The 22397-nt window shown below is 33.9% G+C and overlaps 2 protein-coding genes across 6 annotated transcripts in view; both read left to right on the forward strand.

The window, feature by feature from the left end:
* LOC127724637 (uncharacterized) overlaps positions 1-22397 on the forward strand; it is a 640225-nt gene that overhangs the window by 218326 nt on the left and 399502 nt on the right. For all 5 annotated transcript variants that reach the window (XR_007992624.1, XM_052231644.1, XM_052231645.1 and 2 more), the window contains exon 15: positions 5451-11781. Coding sequence is in view for 4 of the 5 variants with exons in the window: in XM_052231644.1 (XP_052087604.1) it covers positions 5451-11781 (6331 nt within the window). In the remaining variant the exon portion in view is untranslated. The remainder of the gene's footprint in view (positions 1-5450; positions 11782-22397) is intronic.
* Positions 17073-22076, forward strand: LOC127724691 (uncharacterized). Its single transcript, XM_052231746.1, has 2 exons — positions 17073-17144; positions 17627-22076. Exon 2 carries the CDS (start codon positions 18503-18505, stop codon positions 19895-19897), a length of 1395 nt encoding a protein of 464 aa, XP_052087706.1. The 5' UTR covers positions 17073-17144; positions 17627-18502; the 3' UTR covers positions 19898-22076.

A 22397-nucleotide genomic window follows, 5' to 3' on the forward strand; every position in this document is an offset into this window, starting at 1 on the left:
AATAAAACACAGATCAATATTGAAACTGGGTGGCGTCACTTTTACAGATCATGAGTTATTCCCCTTTATAAACATAAAAAGTCTCTAACTTTAGTTTGCCTCAACCAAATTTTATTAAACTTATGCATAATGCTTATTACCACAAAACATAGATCAAGTTTGAAATTGGGTGCCCCTTTATAAATGGAAAAATTGCTCAATCTATTGTTTCTGTTCTCAAACTTTAGATTGCCTCAACCAAAGGTTATGAAACTTATACACAATGCTTATAATCACAATACCATCTTAACTACGTGAATCCTGCATCTGTATGTGAAAGTTGACTCATGCATATTTACCAGCGGGGGCAGGGGCATCTGTGGCCCATAGACACATTCTCCATTTATTTTCTGATACTATATGCAATAGGTCAACTATTTTTGGTGTATGGAAATATTTTACGATGTACATGTCAGTCTGGCAGGTTTTATACGACCTTGACCTCATTTTCAGGGTTCATTGCTTAGTGTTAATTTTTCATGTTTTGGTCTGTTTTTCTTAAACTATTAGCAGTAGGTCAACTATATTTGGTGTAGGGAATGATTGTAGGTATATATGTCTGTCTGGCATTGTCATCTGACCTTGACCTCATTTCCATGATTCATTGGTCAATGATAAGTTTTCATGGTTAAGTTAGTTTCTATATTTGGTGTATGGAATGATTGTAAGGTGTACATGTATTACTGGTTTGGTTTATCTTACATAGACCTCTTTTTCATGGATCATGTTAAGTGTATGTGATACTTGTAGTAAAGCTGTAGAATTATATTTAGGGCTATCAACATAAAATCAGTGGTCAGTAAAGCAGGCGAGACATTTCAGTGTGTGCACTCTTGTTTACATTAGCTACAATGTTAATGCAGACAACTATGACGTCATCAAGCATTTGTCAAATGATAAGCAAATGTTTTCCTACAGAACTACCTATATACAGGTTCATTGTCATCCTAATTATGCCATGGAGACTACAGTAAAGCTTGTAAACCTAACAGTGAAGTGACCACCATTGTTATTTTTATAAATACTTATGGTGGAGTACTGTTGTTAAAGAACTCTTCTTATACTACAGCCAAAATTTTGCGTTCGTATTATGTTATGGCCATGTCTGTGTCGTCGTCCGAAGACATTTGTTGTCCAAAGACACATTGGTTTTCAGACAATAACTTGAATATAAGTGTATGGATCTCTTTGAAATATTAAAATAAACTGAATAGAGGATTTTTGATTTCTATAATGGCCCAAGAACACAGTTATTTCGTAGTGCATTTCTTTTAGACAATAAATTCAAATTAAAAAAATCGCACCAGCTCTATCTCAAAAAGATTTTTACAGTGTAGTGTACTACTATTGGGACAAATAATAAAAAAATTATAGAAAAGTCTTAAGCTCTAACTCAAAATATTGACAATTCTATGTTAAGGGGTCTAAAATTCAGTTTGACAGCTGCAGACATACTAGTTTTTGACCTTTTTTAACTGGACCAAATCGCTAATTTACATAAAGATTCATCACCCAAATTTTTTTAACATGTAATTTCATCATTTTCTTAAAATTTCATGCATAAAATATAAAGAAATAAATTTGGAAAGTGTACGAAAAAAATTTGCAAGTTATGTGTATAATTATACACTGTTTATAAGAGATATTCTCATCTGTTAGATGATTTTCCGAGCCTTGTTTGATCTTGTTTCCTTGTTATGGTTGGCTTCTTACCTGGCCATTGCCATTTTGTTTACAGGCTTCAATGACCAGATGACGTCATTTTTTTTTATGGGAGATAACTCGTGCAAAAACCAAGGGGGATGAATAGGGTTGTTCGATGGAGGGTTCAATTTGACAGGGTTACCCTATTCACCGCCCCCGCCAATTTTTGGAAAAACATTGAAATTAAATTATTACACATGAATCCATATTGGTCAATCAATAATTACTATTTATATAATAACTATTGTTATTGCCCTTAAAAGATGGATTTTTTATTATTATGCCCCCGCCGTAGCGGTGGGAGCATTAAGTTGTACCCTTGTCCGTCTGTACGTACGTCCCAAAATTGGTTTCCGTTTAACTTGAGTTTGCGTCAACCAAATATTATGAATCTTATACACAATGTTATTACCACAAAACACAGATCAAGTTTGAATTTTGGTGGCGTCACTTTAACTGTTCTAGAGTTATGCCCCTTTATAAATGGAAAAATTGCAAAATGTTTAGTTTCCGTTCTCTCACTTAAGTTTGCCTCAACCAAATGTTATGAAACTTATACACAATGCTTATTACCACAAAACACAGGTCAAGTTAGAATATTGGTGGCGTCACTCTAACCGTTCTAGAGTTATGCCCCTTTATAAATGGAAAAATTGCAAAATGTTTAGTTTCCGTTCTCTAACTTAAGTTAGCCTCAACCAAATGTTATGAAACTTATACACAATGCTTATTACCACAAAACACAGGTCAAGTTTGAATATTGGTGGCGTCACTTTAACCGTTCTAGAGTTATGCCCCTTTATAAATGGAAAAATTGCAAAATGTTTAGTTTCCGTTCTCTAACTTAAGTTTGCCTCAACCAAATGTTATGAAACTTATACACAATGCTTATTACCACAAAACACAGATTAAATTTGAATTTTGGTGGCGTCACTTTAACTGTTCTAGAGTTATGCCCCTTTATAAATGGAAAAATTGCAAAATTTTTATTTTCTTTTAAATATCAAGTAATTTTTATACGACCGCAAAAAAATTTTGCGGTCATATATTGGTATGATGTTGGCGTCAACGTTGTCGTCCAAAGACACATTGGTTTTCGCACTCTAACTTTAGTTTAAGTGAATGGATCTCTATGAAATTTTACCATAAGGTTCAATACCACAAAAGGAATGTTGGGATTGATATTGGGGGTTATGGTACCAACAGTTAAGGGATACGGGGCCAAAAAGGGGCCAAAAATAAGCATTTTTGTAACTTCCAGACATAACTTGTGTGTTAGTGTATGGATCTCTCTGACATTGTAACACAAGGTTCCATATCACAAAGGGGATGCTGGGATTGATTTTGGGGGTAATTGCCTCTTAATTTTAGGAATTAGGGGCCAAAAAAGGGGCAAAAAACAAGCATTTTTCTAGTTTCATGACAATAACTTCTGTGTAAGTGTATGGATCTTTATGAAATTGTACTACGAGGTTCCATATCACAAAGGGAAAGCTGGAATTTAGTTTGGGGGTAATTGCCCAAAACGTTTAGGAATAAGGGGCCAAAAAGGGGCCAAAAATAAGCATTTTTCTAGTTTCAGGACAATAACTTGTGTTCAAGTGTATGGATCTCTCTGACATTGTACTGCAAGGTACCATACCACAAAGGGAATGCTGGGATTGATTTTGGGAGTAATTGCCTCAAAATTTTAGGAATTAGGGGCAAAAAAGGGGCAAAAAAACAAGCATTTTTCTAGTTTCAGGACAATAACTTGTGTGTAAGTGTATGGATCTTTATGAAATTGTACTACAAGGTTCCATATCACAAAGGGAAAGCTGGGTTTGAGTTTGGGGGTAATTGCTCTAAATGTTTAGGAATTTGGGGCCAAAAAGGGGCCAAAAAACAAGCATTTTTCTATTTTCCAGACAATAACTTGTGTTCAAGTGTATGGATCTCTCTGAAATTGTACTGCAAGGTACCATACCACAAAGGGAAGGCTGGGATTGAGTTTGAGGGTGATGAATCATAAGGGGGTTCAAACATTTTTTGGGGGGGATTTTTTTTTTCTTAAAAATTTTCCATTTTAATTTGGTTATTTCTGATTTATATATAAAAGCAAATAGTAATGATATGGTTTGAAAATGTAAATTAAAAATTTTTAAGTTCTTAGACCACATTCATTCTGTGTCAGAAACCTATGCTGTGTCAAATATTTAATCACAATTCAAATTCAGTGCTGTATCAAGCTTGAATGTTGTGTCCATACTTGCCCCAACTGTTCAGGGTTAGACATCTGCGGTCGTATCAAGCTGCGCCCAGCGGAGCATTTTATTAAAATTGGAGTTATCTTCCTTTGTCCATGATTATAGTTGAATCAACTACAATCAATGATTTATACAATGCAATGTTTAATTTTGACTTCCACTGATAAAACACAGATCAAGTTGAATTTGGGTAGTGTCACTTTAACCATTATTGAGTTATGCCCCTTTATAAATCGAAAGATTGCAAAATTTTTAGTTTCTATTCTGTAACTTAAGTTTGCCCCAACCAAACATTATGAAACCTATACACAATATTCATTACCACAAAACTAAGATCAAGTACAAATTTTTTGTTTCCGTTCTCTAACTTTAGTTTGCCTCAACCAAATGTTATGAAACTTATACACAATGCTTATTACTACATAATACAGATTAAGTACGAAATTTGGTGGTGACACTTTTACCATTCTTGAGTTATGTCTCTTTATAAACATAAAAATTGCTGAATTTTTTGTTTCCGTTCTCTAGCTTTAGTTTGTCTCAACCAAATGTTATAAAACTTATACACAACCGTTCTAGAGTTATGCGTGTTTACAAATAGAAAAATTGCTGAATTTTTAGTTTCTGTTCTCTGCTTAAGTTAGCCTCAACCAAATGTTATGAGACTTACACACAACGCTTATTACCACAAAACTCAGATCAAGTTCAAATTTAGGTAGCGTCACTTTTACCGTTCTTCAGTTATGTCCCTTTACAACTATATATGATATGCAAGTGGGGGCATCATCTGTGTCCACATGTGCACATTATCCACATTTATTTCTGAAGTTTTTGCCTATTTTCTTGAAAACTACAGTTAATAGATAGAAACTGTAAACAGCAAGAATGATAAGAATTTCGTAGGCCTGCAAGCATTAAAAACTTGTACAACTTAAAATATTTCACAACCATTCATAGCGGCTACCTCAACTTGCCTTTCCTTGGTCCCATGAATGTTTTAATGGAACAAGTCTTATTTTTAGGAATTATTGCCCTAAAATTATGATTTTCGAAAAAATTTCAGCTTTTTGCATGTTATTTGACAAACAAAAATAGAAATGATAATTTGTAGAAAGCAAAAATTATCATCAATACAAGGTATATTTTTGACAATTTAGTCTCTTAGAAGCCTCTTGTTTCGTGTCCTATTCATGTTCTTGTTAACAGACCTTGGAAATAATTTTGAAAGTTGATTTTGTCTGGGACATGTATGTAGTAAACGCCAATCGAGTTGGATATCCATCTTGAAAATTAAAGATCTGTTGTAAATGAAACTCTTTGAGTCCAAACTAATATTTCTTGTTGATAAATTTTATTGAGACAAAGATGCAATAAGTGTAAAACAGGCTTTTTGGAATCTCTGTTAATACATTAGGGTAAATTTGTATGTTTTTATGATTGAATGCGTTTTATTTATTCCAGAAAAAGAAACAGAAGCAGAGAAAAATCTTCGGAAACCATTTTTTTCTAACCAGGTACCAACTAGAAATATTGGAAACATTTCGTACACACAGTCTCTTGGTTCAAATAGTCAAAACGAAAATGCAGACCAAATATCATCACAGTCTCAAAACGAAACCATTCCAGCTACAGTTTCTTCTAGGAAAAGATATAGGGAAGATAGAAAGGTCCCTGTCAACTCAGAACACTGCTTTGATAATTTTGGTAACATAGTTTCATCTCATCAAACTGGAAATGACATTCATAAAGGCAATGTCAATTTGCATTCACTTAGCCAAATTAATTCATCCCAAAGCAGACTTGGTAACAATAGCAATCATAGCAAGATAAATCTATTGCACACATCAACACATGATAATGACCATGGATGTAAACAATCACCAATACATAGTAGTCAGAACAAAATGCAAGAGCCAACAAGTAGTACTGGTAGTTTGTGTTGTATCAAATCACCCGTTAATGAAGACAATATAAGAAGTTTTCAGTCCATGAATGCTCAGTCACTTTTCAGGATGACCCCTTCACCAGAAAAAGATAACTTTACTGTGCATCATTATTCTCAGGATAGTTTACAAGGAAGCAAGGAAATAGGATCAATTCAAGAGCAGATGCTTCAATGTCATAATAATCATGGTTATCATAGAAACATACAATTGCCATCCTTGAATGATCCAATGCTTCAATCACAATTTCACATGTCAAATGTTAATCAGTATGACAGTATTAAAGGGCATCCAATTGAAAATCAGCACTCATCATACAGGCAATATCCTGCTACATCAAATGTGCAATCCTTTTGTCAGCCAGTTGTGAATAACTCATTACAGACAGGGTACCAGATGGATTCTGGTTCTCAGAAAACTTTGCCAGGATCTCACTATAAACGAAGCCAAAATGGGATTCTCTCTTCAAGATCAGATCTCCAAATGCCTCATACACCATCATATAAAATTCCACAAGAGCAACAAATGCAAAAGTCTTCAGAGAATATTCTTTTTACACCAGTGAATCTGCAAACTTCACTGTTACCTCAGTCGTTTTCAATTCAACAAGATCAGTTTGGATCTATTGTGCCATCTCAAATCACCAAAGGACATTTGATAGATTGTAACAATCAAAATAATCAGTCTGATCAACATTTTTCTGCAACAAATGCATTAGGTAATTTGCAAATTTCTCAAGTATTACCAATGAATGAGCAACACAATGTACACAACATTCAGTATACATTGCCAGTGTCCTCAAATGATCAATTTTACATGCTAAGTCATGTGAATTCGGTTGACAATTTGCATGAATATTCTCATGGAAAGGTCCTACAGACATCTTCAACTGGTAGAAATGTGTCATTGTCAAGCTTGACACCTGTAAAGCAGCATAGTGGGAGTAATAGTAATCACTTTCAGGAAAAAAGCTTTTGTCAGTTAATGACAGAAGATGAGTATCTTTCAAAACAAGATAATTCAGAAGATAATATCTGTTTCCCAAATTCACAGCTGTCTGAAAACACTACCAATTTTAAGTCAAAGCCCTATACTAAATTGATTCCGAAGTGCCATCAATATATAGGACAGTCATCCCATCAACAGTTATGTTTACCCAGTAATAGCAAACCATTTTTGGGTGAACTCAGTAAAAATAAAAGAATACATATTTGTGCAAATATTGAACAAAAGAGGCGCGAGGAGAAAAATTTGGCTGGATTTAGTCAAACTTTATCTTTGCCAGTAGTAAGCAAACATCAATCAATCAATAGTTCTTTACAGGCAGCTATTACAGAAGATTTGGAGAAAAAACAGGAGAAGTCAGTCATTCACCAAACTCACAAAGAGCAACATAACAGTAGCTACAGACAAAAACATTCAGGGATGCAACCTATGCAACATAATCCAAAAGCAAATGAGTTATCAAAATCAACCAACATCGGACAGAATCTTCAAAGAATTCCTTCAGCATCTACAATTATGCATGAAAATATAAAAAAATCAACTACGATTAAAAATAAAATAAATAGTAGTAAAAACTTTCCTTCTAAAAATGAGCCATCTACTTTAGAAAGGTTACTATTGTATGGAGATGATAATTCCAATGTGGAAACTTCTTCCAAAGAAAGTTTTGCAGAAAATGCTACAGAAGATTATTTACAGTCTAGCCTTACAAATCAAAGTCCTGATCTGTTTTTTGATTCATCACAATCGTCATCTTCACAAAGAGCATACTCTCAAGCACAGACAAATTGTGAAAGCTCAGTAAAAAAGAATATCAATAAAAATGAAAGAAGTGAGAAAAAAAATACTTTATCTAGTCTAGAGACTCTTGTCAAGAATGTTAGGCAAGGATCAAGCTTTGGATATCAATATGACAGTCCTGTACGAAATCATGATTCATATATGTTTGATCCTTTTTCTGTTTCTGACACAAATAACCGATGTAATACCACTAAATCTTCCAGTTACACCTGGAAAAAATCTCCAGTTCACAATTATGATAGTGAATCACCAAGTGACTATAGTCATCCTAAATTTTCTAATCTTTATGATGGTAGCAAGTCACCTAATCAATTTTGTGGTTATAAATCACATAGCCAGTTTGGTAGTAAGTCACTTAGTCATGTTGGAATAGGAAGGAGTTTATCATATAGTGGTTCCTTGCATTATGATAATTTTAACTCTATGGATACATCAAAAGATCAAAATAAGATTTATTTACATGATAGAATTCAACATCCATTGGATCTAAACCACACATCGTCAGGATATAGTAAAAATGTCAAAAAACAAAAAGCAGCTTTAAAGAGGTCACATAGTTTCACATTTGAGAAACGAGTACAACAGGGGACAAGAACAAATTCAATTCAGCAAATGAAACCTCATTCTGATGTGAAATCCAAGAAACCACTTACACCCAATCGAGCATACTCATTTACATTTCATCTTCCAACACCTTTTTACAAAAAACTGAAGTTTAAAAATGAAAAGCAACTGAAACATGACATCAGTGTTGTAAGAATGCACCCAATGGATGCTAGAAGATATAGTCTGTTGAAAATTGGCAGAGGAATTGTTAAAGTTAAAAAACTGACTCAAATAGACATTGATAAATCTGGTATTGTTCTAAAAGCCTCACTGGAAGAGCTGTTAAGAACAGTGGTAAATGACCAAAAACATAGTTGCCGTTTCTGTCAAAAATGTGTTCAAAATTCTAAAATGAAATCACCTTATGATATTAAAACTCAGGATGTTAAATTTGTGAATGAGATAAATGTTTCAAATAAAAAAGAAAGCTTGATTTCAAAGAAACATAAATCTTTGACTAGTATGGCAAATATTTATCCTGAAACAATGATTGCTCCTCCTGCACAGACTTTAGATGCATCATCCAAGGATTGTCATAGTATTCAAAAAGTAACACTGACATCAATTATTGAGAATGTTTTGTTAACATCCATTCGCAAAGATAATGAGGAAGAAACTACAAATACCACAGTCATAAATAATGATCTACTACACACTGTTACAGGTTCTTCAACTTCTAGTCATTGGAAAGGAAATGATCAACAATCAATGGAATATTTCATGTCACATAAATTTGAAAACAATGGAAATTGTAATAAAAATGTGTCACATGAAGAAAAAAAAGATTCAAAAAGTACTTCCCCAAACCAGAGTCATCAAGCAATTTCAAATTTCGAAGAAAAGGAGCTTGTAGGATATTCAGGATTAGATAAGCTGATGTTGTACAATAAATGTAGTCCTGATAGTAAAAATCTTTCATCAGGCAAATTTGATTCAAGCTTGCTGGAAGCTAATCTCTCAGGAAATGATAAGCAATTTTGTGAAAACTCAGAAAAGACATTTTCAAAAATTAGAAACTGTTTGGCTTCTGTGAAACATATTTCAGGGAATTTAAGTGCAAATATGATGTTTCCAACCCATAACCTTTCATGTCCAAATGGAAACTCTGAGAAAGAGAAAATTGGTTCAATTAAAGAACTTATAACACCAAATATAGCTTTAAACAATTATGGTCATGAATCTAAGAAGTTGGCAAAACAGCATCCACAAAAGAATTCAATGTTATGCAGCAAGTGCAGCATGGACAAAATGTTGACAAGTTCTCCTACTGTCATAGATGATGAAAGTGTAATCTTAAAGGATGTAAGTTTGACTGATGCGTCGGATGGTTTATTGACACCCAATGTTAGTAAGTCAAGGACACCAGTGGCAGGTGGTAGTCCAGTTAGTCAGCAAAATGTTGATGCATATAAATTGTTTGATGGAGAAACTCTTGATTTTAAAGACGATTTTGACAATAAATTTAAAGATTTGAATCATTATGTTAGAAAAAGTGAAATAACTGGTGCAAACACAAAAACTGAAAAGGAAAATAGCTACATTGCAAAAAGAGTTGTAGAATCGCTAGATACAGCCAGTTCAGGATCTAATTCTGGTAAAAACAAAGATGATATGTACTCAGTTTTAACAGTGACAGGGAGGACAAAATCATCAGTCAATTTGACTGATAAAAGTAGAATAGCAGGTTTTTTAGAAAATGAAGAATTTGTTGCATCAGAAAAATTTCTTGACCACAATTCCATCAAATGTTTGGAAAGGGTCCATACATATCCCTACACAACAAAGCCTGGTAAAGCCAACATTGAAAATGAAGTTATACCATTAAATTCATTGACATTTGAATCTGTGCCAATTAAAAGAAAATTAGCCAATATGGCTGATTTAAAAGGTTCAGATTGGTCCAACATGCAAGAAAAGGAAACATATACTTATAGTGAACTTCCAGATGTTAATGAAATAATTCAAAAATATGTGCAGGGAGTAGAATTTAAGACACAGGCTCCCAAAGGAAATTATCTTACAGCCGGTTGTAAAAGACAAAAATTACTAGCAAATTTAACTGTTACATATGGACCTGCAAAATGGAAGAAAAAGGTAAAAAGTCATGAAATATCCAATGTTTCTTCAGAATCATTAGATGATGACTTTCTCCATCATTCTGACATTCTTTCCCCTGAAAAAGAAAATGATGTACAGAACATTGAACAGAAGAGGTTGTGTGGTTATTACCAAGGTTTTACAATTGACTGGAATGGGAAACCTTACAAGAGGAAACCTTCACTTAGTATGAACCGTAAGCTTCAAGTTGCCTTTCTGAGTAAGAAGGCAAAAAGAAAAAAACAGGTGAAGCATGCAAGTAAAATTAGAAAAATACCAAAATCAATATTGGGACTATCATTGCTTCATGAAGCAACATTGGCAAATTTAACAGAATCAAAATCATCAAATGAAGCTGATCTTGCAGAAACTGATTCCGAGTTTGATGATATCCTTTCAAAAATGGCTCTCTATTCCTCCCCAGAAACTGACAGTTTAGATAGTTTGCCTCCTCAACCATTTTCTCCAGAAGAGTTATCTTATGATCTTCAAAGTACATCAAGTTCTGAATATTCTAATATCTCAACTTTTGCTGATGGAGAATGTTTGGATAAATACAAAAAAATAAGTCATAAAAAAGAATCTTCTAACTTGGAAATGAAAACATCAGAAATAAGTTATGTATGTGATACTGACAATTCAGAGAGTTTGTTGAATGAAAGTTTTAACATTGATGGTTTTTCAAATTTTGATGAGCAACATTTTTCAAAATCTGATTGCTGTAAGATAAAAAAGAAAGCTGTTGTTAGGCTGAATCGTTTGTCAGTATATGAAATTGAAAAGTACAAGAGGGAAAAGCAAAATACTGAAACTGAACAGGAAAATTCACCACCAGGTTTAAGTCCCCCTAATATCACACAGTATCCCAAAAATGGTTCAGGTTCACATTATAGAAATGAAGAAAATCATACAGAGCAATCACACATATATCCAACAGATTCTTGTAATACTGAATATGGGGATCTGAAAAGCCTTAGTGAGCCAACTCTCATAACAGCAGACAAGATTATTAATGTACAGTTATTAAAGTCTGGTGAAACTCAAGATGGAAGGAAAATTATGGAGATTTCTATGCCAAAACTTGTAACAGATGACATAGCCAATATTAATCCAGTATATTTGAAGGAAACTGAATCTCTGCAAGCTTTAGTTAAAGATGATGTTTGTGAGCTTCTTCAACATAACTTGATTTGTGCAAGTGATTACAGAGTTTTCACATCTAAAGCATTACCTCCATCTAAAAAACATGTGACTGATTCAGCCTTATTACTGAACTTAAATCAGGCAAACAACCAAAACGCATTTTGTAGTAATCCTGATGATCTTCCAGAAAAACCAAAGTAAGTCAATGTTGATCTAGTTTATTAGCTTATATTGACCAAAGAGCCAGTGTGAGCTTTTACAATCATTTCTTTAATAAACAATCAACATTGATCTGTTAACGTTTTACATTGTTGGCCAGTTGAATGACAGATGGTTGGACTGATAAAACAGGGTCCTTATTTTGTGTAATTATGTGGTTTTAACACAGATCTTATAATTTCAGAATATTTTCATATAGCAAAAATGATCAGCAAGATCTACAAACAAGTCACATAAAATCAATGGTCAGCATACTAGGCGAGACATTTCAGCGTGTGCACTCTTGTTACTAATTTTTATGTTACCACAAAAATTTGTAGCTGTATAATGATAAGGCAATGTAGTAGTCATCTTCGTCATCGTCTGAAGACATTTGGATAGTTATGGCCGAAACTGTTTAGGAATTAGGGGCCAAAAACAAGCATTTTCTGGTTTCCAGACAATAACTTGAGTAAAAGGCTATGGATCTCTATGAAATTGTACCAAATGGTTCCATACAAAAAAAAAAGAAGGAAATTTGGGACTGATTTTGGGGGTTATGATTCCTATCCGTTAATTAGAAATAAGGGGCCAAAAACAATACTTTTCTAACGTTTAGAATAAATTGCTTATTTCTTGACCAATTTCAATGGGGCTTAATTCAAAGTCTTGAATTCTTAGGGTTTTTGTCTCGCCTTAACAGAGTCAAAAAGCGAGACATAGGTATGCTGTTTCCTAGTTTGTGATTAGGTCTAGTTTAAGGTGAACCACTAGAGGTTGGTCAATGATATTTGGTATGCAGTTGTATTAGCACTGGCACATCTCATTTCCATGGAGATTATTTGGCCCTGCCCCCTCAGTCATGATCTATTGACTTTGAAACTTTTGCTTAGTTTACATGTATTAGTTTGTGATTAAGTCAGTTTATGGGGAACCACTAGTGGTAAGTCAAAGATATTTGTTATGCAGTTGTATAAGGATTGGCATATCTCATTTCCATGGAGATTATTTGGTCCTGCCCCCTCAGTCATGGTCTGTTGACTTTGAATCCTTTGCTTAGTTTACATGTTTTAGTTTGTGATAAGGTCAGTTCAAGGGGAACCGTTAGTGGTAGGCCAATGTTAATTGGTATGCAGTTGTATATGCATTAGCACATCTCATTTCCATGGAGAATATTTGGTCCCGCCCCATCAGTCATGGTCTATTGACTTTGAGACTTTTGCTTAGTTTACAAGTATTAGTTTGTGATTAGATCAGTTTAAGATGAACCACTAATGTTAAGTCTGATATTTGGTATGCAAAGTTATTGGCATTCGCAAGCCTTGTTTCCATGGAGATTATATAGCTGTACCCCCTCATCATGGTTCATTGACTTTTAAACTTTTACATAGTTTACAAGTCAATGTTTGTGTTTAGGTTTGTTTAAAGGGAACGACTTATGATAAGTCTATGGTATTCGGTATGCAGTTGTATTAGCATTGGCAAATCTGATTTCCATGGAGATTGTTTTGCCATGTACCTTCAGTCATGGTTCATTGACTTTGAATATTTGCAAAGCAAACATGAAAAAGTATTGCTATTTTAATTTCAACATTTGCATTATCAAAAGTACAAAAAGGTGAGACATATCTCTGTGGCATTCTTTGATATGCTGAATCTAACCCTGTATTTAGATTTTGGACATTGGACCATAATAGTTAAATGTCCAGTTCTTAGACTACACTGATTCTGTGTCAGAAACCTATGCTCTGTCAAATAATTAATTACAATCCAAATTTAGAGCTGTATCAAGCTTGAATATTGTGTCCATACTTGCCTCAACTGTTCAGGGTTTGATCCTTTGGGTCGTATCAAGCTGCGCCTGTGGAGCATTTTATTTAATATATTAAAAATATAGTAGATAGAAACTTTCATAATGAAAAAATGATCAGCAAGACCAGATCTATCAATAAGTTATTGGAGTTATTGCCTTGTTATGATGATTTTTACCAATTTTTTGGCATTTTTGCCTATTATCCTGAAATTATAAAAGATAAAGACACTTTTAGAAGTAAAAATGATCAGCAAGACAAGATCTACAAATAAGTCAACAGGGCTGAAATTGTCAGTTGACTCATTATTGGAGTTCTTTGCATTTGTCTTTAATGAAGATTTTTACCAATATTTTGAGGTTTTGCCTGAGTTATCTTAAAAACTATTAAAGATACTAAGATAGTCAATTTAAATAACAAAAATGATCAGCAACACAAGATCTACAAATAAATCTAATTTTGCTTAAATCTGTAGTATTAAGAACTAGTTTTAGGAGTTACTGCTCTTGAATGACGATTTTGTTTACCCCTTTTTTCTTTTTTGGCCAAAAACTAAAGAAGGTAGAAGGAATCTCTAAACAGAGAAAAGGATCAGCAATACGTTGAGATCAACAAAAATAGATTTTTTTCATGAATTCTATTCTAGTCTACAATGTTGGAGAGTGTTTATTGTTGAAGATGCACATAGATCTAAGTGAGCGACAAATATCTCAAAAATGGTAAGAAATAGACATCATGGACATGGAAATCTGTTTTAAGAATAGAAATTATTTTTCCAAAATGGTCTCATTTATAACCATATCAATAAATGTGATAACAACATCAAAGAATGACATAACCTCATCAAATACTGTAAATAACACATTATGTAGTGTAATTAGACATCAAATTTTGGAATATTATTAAGTAATGTCAAAACCATATTAAGTTAAGACAAAACATCATCAAGTAATCATAAAACCATGTCATGTAATGTCAAAGCACAACATAAGACAGCTGTGGTGTTCCATACAACAGAGACCAAAGGACATTGATGTAAGCAACGATTGGTCACTGTAAGGCCTTCAGCAATGGGCAAAAGCCATACTGTATAGTAAGTTATAAAAGCCTTCAACATGAAAAATGTAAACAAGAAAACAAATGGCCTGATTTATGACAAGTGAAAACAAATATGACAGACAGCATCCAATGACATCGACTGAATTACAGGCTCCTGACTTTGGAGAGGCACATGAAGAATGTGATTCAGGGTTAAATATGTTTTTGAGCCCTCAAACTGCAGACTTACACCTGGGACAGTGGATAACAATACAACATGAGCATGATGAGAACAAACAAAAAGAAACTAATATAAAGACAAAATACTCAAAGTACTGCTCATAGAATAATATTATGATGCCTTTTTAACTTTTTAGCTCACCTGGCAGAAAAGCCATGTGAGCTTTTCTCAGCACTTGGCGTCAGTCGTCTTCGTCCGTCATCGGCGGCCGTTCACTTTTATAAAAATCTACAGCTCTGAAACCACTGGGCAAAATTTTACCAAACTAAGCCACAATCATCATTGGGGTATTTAGTTTAAAAAATGTGTCTGATGACCCCGCTTGCCAACCAAGATGGCTGACATGGCTAAAAATAGAACATAGAGGTAAAATGCAAGTTTTACCTTTTATTTTGAAAACCACTATAAATAGAGAAATTCTGACTGAGGCAGAAATGTTCAGAACGGTGAGCTCTAGCTATTATCCATTTACGATAAAACTGTTAAACGATTTCTTACCCTTAAATGACGAATTTAACCATTTAAAATTTTTTTTCCCTATTATCTCGAAAATTATAATAGATAGACTGAAACTTTAAACAGCAAAAATGATCAGCAAGACAAAATCTACAATTAAGTCATCAAGACCAAAATCCTCAGATGAATCCTTAATAGAGTTATTGCCCTTTAAAAAGGATTTTTACCAAGTTTTGGGGTTTTTGCTCAATATTTTGAAAATTGTAATAGATGGATAGAAACTTTAAATAGCTAAAATGATCCACAAATAAGCCGTATGGTCGAAATCTTCAGTTGACTTGTTATTGGAATTATTGGAATCATATTTTTTTTTACATTTTTTTTGCCTTTTTTGCCTTTTATCTTGATAACTAAAATTTAGCAAGAAAAAATTGTCAGCAGGTTGAGATCTACAAATATGTCTACATGACTGAAATTGTCAGTTAACTCTTAATAGATTTGTTCCCATTTAATGATGATCTGTTACTAAAATGTGGCCATAGTTGAAGATGCAGGTGAATGACAGCCTCTTTAGAGCCTCTAGGTTGATTTGAGCATCACTTTGTAGACAAAACACATGTCTGACAAACAAAATTTTAATCCTGGTATCTAAGATGAGTTGATTTACTTTTAGTCCAGGGAATCTGGGGTTTTACCTCAAACAAATTGCAACAGAATTCATTTTTCCGGAAAAAAGAAGGTTACAACTATAGAATTAACATATCAAAAATCGGCAAAAATCGGACCACTGCAAAATTGCATAATTTTGCGAAATAAAAAGTTTAAATTCGACTGAATTTCATGCAACGTAATGCGCGCCATGCTTCATAAGGAAAATAACTTGAATAATGCAACTTCAATGTCAACAAGCGGCATTTGTTTTTGACTTGGATTTGACCCATTGGAACTGAAAATTGGTGAGTAAAGCTTGAATATAACAATAAATGTATAAATATAAATACATTTATCGTATTTTGAATCTTTAAAAGTATTGTTTTTCCCCGAGTAGCAATATTTCACGGTATCACCCCTTCACTTGACATTTTCGATTCCAACATATTTTACATTGATTTATTCAAAGAAATCATGTTTCCTAGTCTTGTAAATGGTTTTATAAGTAATAATAATTGTTTAGCGACGTTTTCCACTGTTAAAAATAACATTTCATAGGGGGGTTACGTCAAAAATAAAAAAGTATGGAACGCCATTGGTGACAAAAAGAATGAACGAGCAAATACAAGTATTTGCATTTTCATTCCTATAAATGCTTCTGTAGTAATTTGTTTGTTGTTTTTAAGTATCTTATAATGGCCCGCTGTAGGCATCGGGGTGTTAAGTGTTCTATTACCCTTGTTTTTCCGTCAGGATTACGGTTTCCAGAGCATAACTTATGTTTGAATTGACCATTATTTTTAAATATTAACACAGTGTGCATATCCATTAAATAAGGGTCAACTAGATTTTTAGCCATATCTTATGTAGTACATCCGTATCTACACAGACTCATTAATTCACCATGCAATCAGTTGAAAATAAATGTTGTGTTTTACTGTTTAATTAGCAAATAAAATATGAAATACAATTATTGTTTCCATTCAACCTATCCATGGGCTATTTATATAATTTAACTTTTAATCGAATTAAATTTTTATATGGTTATGATTGAAAAAACAAACTTTCCGTTTCAGGAGAAAATGGTGACCAAAGAGAAGCCTGAAGAAAGAAAGCAATGGTTATTTATCCCAATATACCACTAGAACAACAAAATTGAGTGATAGTAATTATTATCACAATATATTTTTCATTGAATGATGAAGCTTAATTTTTTTATATGACCATCCGTTCGTCTGCGCACGCGTTAATGTGATGTGATAAGTAAAGTTAATGTATTCATGATTTCTTCAAATTGTACTTCTAAGTACAATTAAAAATATCCATTTCGTTTTTGGTTATGTCACTGTAAATTGTTGTTTTATGTAATAAGTACTGTGAAGCAATTAGAACATAATCTTACCGTCAAACAAATTTTGAAAGTCTGCAGAATTGAGTATTTACTAGCGAATTCGCTTTGCTTCCAGTGACGAGCTACAGTGATTAAGCATGATATTGTTTTAATGATATTGATCGTTGAGTTTTATTAACAATATAAAAATAAACATTTCAAAATTGAAAATTATTTTATTGTAGAACGTGAACTAAAAAAAAAAAATTCTTCACCAGACTGCATTGAAACTAAATTATATTCTTCATTCATTTCAGATGTCTGGAAGTAGCTGTGTGATATGCAACGAACCTTTGGAGAATGGACAAGTTCTGATAACAATAAGAGAAAAAGGTGCCAAAACAATCAATGAAGTAAGCAAACATAGACAACAAAACGTATGTGTCGTAGCCGGCCAAATACTACACCAAGAATGTCGAAAAAAAATATACAAATGCTAAAGAGATTCAGAAAATTGGTAAAGAGAATGCTGATCATGACAGATTTAATCGAGACACGCAATCATCACAGTATTTTAATTTTAGAGAGCATTGTTTATTTTGTGGACAGTCAGCTCAAATGTCAGATAGAAAATATGGAATAGAAGTATATCCAGTTAGAACTTTTGAATTCCAACAGAAAACTGAGGCGATATGCAAAGACCGAAAGGATTCATGGGCTGCTGACGTTTTTGCAAAACTTGAATATGCACAAGACTTACCTGCAGCAGATGCTATTTACCATCAGAAATGAAGCGTTAACTTCAGGACAGGGAAAAATATACCTATTGGAACACCAGATCAAAAACGAAAAAAGCAAGGTAGACCAGATCACACTGAGGCAAATACAGCTTTTCTGAAGACCATGGATTATTTGGAAGACAACGAAGAGGACCAATTGACAGTGAAAGACCCCGTTCATCAAATGACACAGTTTTGTGGAGATCTGGCATACACAACAGTACACATGAAATCAAAGATCAAAACACATTTTGGTGATGAAGCTTTTATTACCGACGTCTGTGGAAAACCAAATGTGGTCACTCTTCGTAAAACTGCAAGAATTTCATCAAAATCAAAAACTTCAGATCCTGAAACAGAAAAAGAGATATTATCAAAACAGCAGCTAAACTTATCAAATCTGATATCAAATCAATGGAATTTTCAAGGTCGGTGTATTCATCACCAGCTACAATAGCATCTTGTGAGGAAAACATCGCATACTTACCTGACAGTCTTAAACAGTTACTTGGTGGAATATTTTCTGAAAAAGATTGCGATCTTAAAGTGGCAGCCATTGGCCAGTCTATCATGCAAGCAACAAGATCAAGATCTCTGATTGCCCCTTTACAGCTAGGTCTAGGAGTTCAAATGCATCACCATTTTGGGTCCAAATTTTTCCTCGATACCTTATACCAACTTGGCTTTTCGTCATCTTATAAGGAAGTTCTAAAACACAGCGTGAATTCTGCTCTCCAGGGTAATGATTCTCCTCAAGAACTTGAAGGGCGATGTATTCTACATGTGGCAGATAATGTCGACCATAATATCAGAACACTTGACGGTCATGGGACATTCCATGGAATGGGGATAATAGCAGGCATCACACCTGGTTATAACCACAAAACTATTGTGCAGAGATTGAATGTTTCGCTTGACGATATTAAACAAATAGGGAAAATCGATCTTCATCAGTACAACTTTGACCGAACATCAAAACTTAGTTTAAAATTCGAATCACTTGCAGCACAACATTCGGATTTGTTACCTGATAACCTCAGTCTTCTCTGTAGTACTCTTTGGCCAAAGAAAATGATTGGGTGGTCGGCAATGTGTAATTTAGTGCAAGATGGAGCATACCCTGGTAAATCGACAATTGTATTTTTGCCTATGATAGACCTTGAGCCGGGAAACCTTTCATGTATCTTTTTGACCATGAAGTTCGTATGTAATGAAGCGTTTAAGTACAGAGCTAATCCAATGCTTACATTTGATCAACCGCTTTACTGGAAAGCACTCACAATTATTGATAATGAACCAAAGGAAAGCGATTTGAAATCAATAGTTCTCAGATTAGGTTTTCACCTCGAAATGAGCTTCCTGGGATCGATTGGTAACATTATGAGCGGATCTGGACTAGCTGAGCTCATTGAAACTGTCTACGCACCAAACGCTGTTTCGCATATGTTAACCGGAAAGGCAGTTGCAAGAGCAGTACGCGGTCATTTCCTCATTTATAATGCTTTAACCTCATTATTGATGTGCGAACAGTTTCAGGTATCTTCCACTGTCTTGAAAGATTATGACATTGAAAATGGAGAACATGTTTCATTTCTTGAAGAAACTTCAGGTGACTTGATAAGTGAAACTGATATTGAAGACTCTGAAAATCACAGTAAAAACACTTTTCCCCAGGATTTAAATGAACTGAGTTCTGTTTTTGATGAAATCCTCGAACGACGTGTTCAAGTAGACACCCTTGATCAAAATGAGATATTGAGAAAAATACGAGACAGTATATCAACTTTTAGAAAATCACATATCGAATAACGGACAGCTTGACTATGGTTTTTATATATGGATATGGTGGACTTGCTTCGAAAATTCATTAAAGCTGAAAGAACTGGAAACTGGACTCTTCATCTTCAAATCATTAAAGAGATGTTACCGTACTTTGCTGCTGCTGGACATAACCTATATCTCAAATCAGCGTATGTATACCTGGAACAAATGCATGAGTTATCAAGAACAAATCCTGTCATTAATGAAGCTCTCATGTCAGGCTTCCATGTGATGAGAAGAAGTGATCGGTTCTGGTCAGGTTTATCATCGGATCTGGTCATCGAGCAGGTTCTGATGAGATGCATTAAAACCACTGGAGGTTTTACTGGTCTCACAAGAGGTAGAGGGATGACAGATGCTCAGAGAACATTATGGATTTTATCTATGCCACAGTGTATCCAGATGAACGAGGCAATACAACAAATAACTGGTGTTAATTTTGAAACTAGCGAACAGCACAAAGAAATGTGCATTCCAAGAAAAGACATTTCTGGACTTTCTTGAGGAGAGAAATCCATTTTCAATAGATAAAGAACTTCGAAACATCGAAACAGGAGCAACTGGCGACAACAATGTAAATTGGTACAACGCACTGGTCATAGGACACAATATTATATCGTCAATGGAAGGGAAATACATCGACGAGTTTGTATTTAAAAGGAAAAACCAAGTTACAACTCTATCTTCAAAATTTAATATCAAAGTAGATAATGAAGAAATATCTGTCGATCCGCAATTGTTGTTTCAACGACTGGTAACTACTGCAAATACCATGTTTCCAGATATATCCGAAGTCTTTAAGTACTTTAAGTACGAGCTAAGCGCTGTACCAGCTGCTCTGTTTGAACCGTCAGGATGTGACACGACATGGCATAGGAAAAAAAGGACTGAAGCGGTTGCGTGAGAATGCCATTTTCAGAGAGTTAGCTTCCGTATTTTTAAAACAAGATGCAACTTCAGATGATATAATACAATCAGGACAGGCAGCTCTCGTTATATTATACGGAGGTGAGACCGGAGAAAGCTTAGACCACTTACGCTACAGAAAATTTAATTATAAAGTTCTTACCAATTCTTTGTCTTGCGTACATGTCCAGTCCTTACCTACTTCAAAAGCAGCGTCTCAACACTGTAAACGTACATACTATCAAATTCAAGAATGGACAAATGACTCTGTCGATATGTTTAGTCCATCAGACTGGGGATGGGTTCTACAAGGTACATCACTTTGTCCAATCAGAACGATTTTGCCTCCTGCTCCAGAGAAGTTATTGCATGTCATAAGGTGTAAATGTAAATCCAGATGCGATACACGCAGATGCACTTGTAGAAAAAACGGCCTTGAATGCAGCTCAGCATGTAGCGAATGTAAGGGATTGAACTGTTCAAACTGTAAGATACTGGAGATTGATGATGATGAGGAAGATAGTGACATTTAGTTCTAACATTTACATGTTTGGTTGGTGGTGTGTCTCTAATATAAGCAAGAACTTTGAAACAACAGTTTGTTCTATAAGTTTTACATTTATGACAATGTGAATTTAGAAATATTGTTTATGTCTCCCTCTTCTATGACTGTGTTTTTGATTTAAACTACATTAATATGTCAAAATAATGAGAACTATTTTTTCTGTTGAAGTGTGCTCATTCTTTGAGGGATTAAAATTCTTTATGTAAATTTAACACGAAATGTTAACATGAAATTTTAAAAGATTTGTTACATTTATAAATTTTCCCTGTTTTCAGCGATTTTCTATTCAAAATCAGCATTTTTTTCCAAAAAAAATTATGGTTATGCATTTTTAATATTTCATCACGATGATACATATGAATCAAACTTTTCCTGAAAAAAGCAAGCACTTTGAGTAAAAAACTTTAAAAAAAATCACTTTTTCCAGTTTTTAGCGATTTTCAAATAAAAATCCCCATTTTACCCCAAAAACACAAATTTCCCGTGGTCTATGAAACGCCGATTTTTAATATGTCACAACCAGGTATCCAATGAAGTGAAATTGATACAAAATGTTTCTGTTGCAATTAGTTTAAGGTTGAGCCACTTTTCACCTCAGATTCCCTGGACTATTTCTGAAAGCTATTGCAAAGCTAATTACAACTAATAATAAATCATGTTCTCCCAGACTCGAGTATCAATCAATAAACATCCATTGGATCTATAGTGTAAAGATGTTATATTGAAACAATTCAAATGAGAAAAACAGACAACCAAATTTAATGTAAAACAATAAAAAAACAAAATATATAGCAGACAACAACCAGCAACAACCACTGATCTTGGAAGGCACCTAAAGAATGTGGTGGGGTTAATATAAATAAGAAGTTGTGGTATGAGTGCCAATCAGACAACTATCCATCCAAGTCACAATGTGTAAAAAGTTAACAATTATAGGTCAAGTACAGCCTTCAACATGTATTTCATTCATAGAGTAACTGTTTTACATGTCCTTCTGTCAGCTTTCATCTGATCATG

The sequence above is a fragment of the Mytilus californianus genome, unplaced genomic scaffold, assembly GCF_021869535.1.
Source record: "Mytilus californianus isolate M0D057914Y unplaced genomic scaffold, xbMytCali1.0.p SCAF_14, whole genome shotgun sequence".
In the NCBI taxonomy this organism is placed as follows: domain Eukaryota; kingdom Metazoa; phylum Mollusca; class Bivalvia; order Mytilida; family Mytilidae; genus Mytilus; species Mytilus californianus.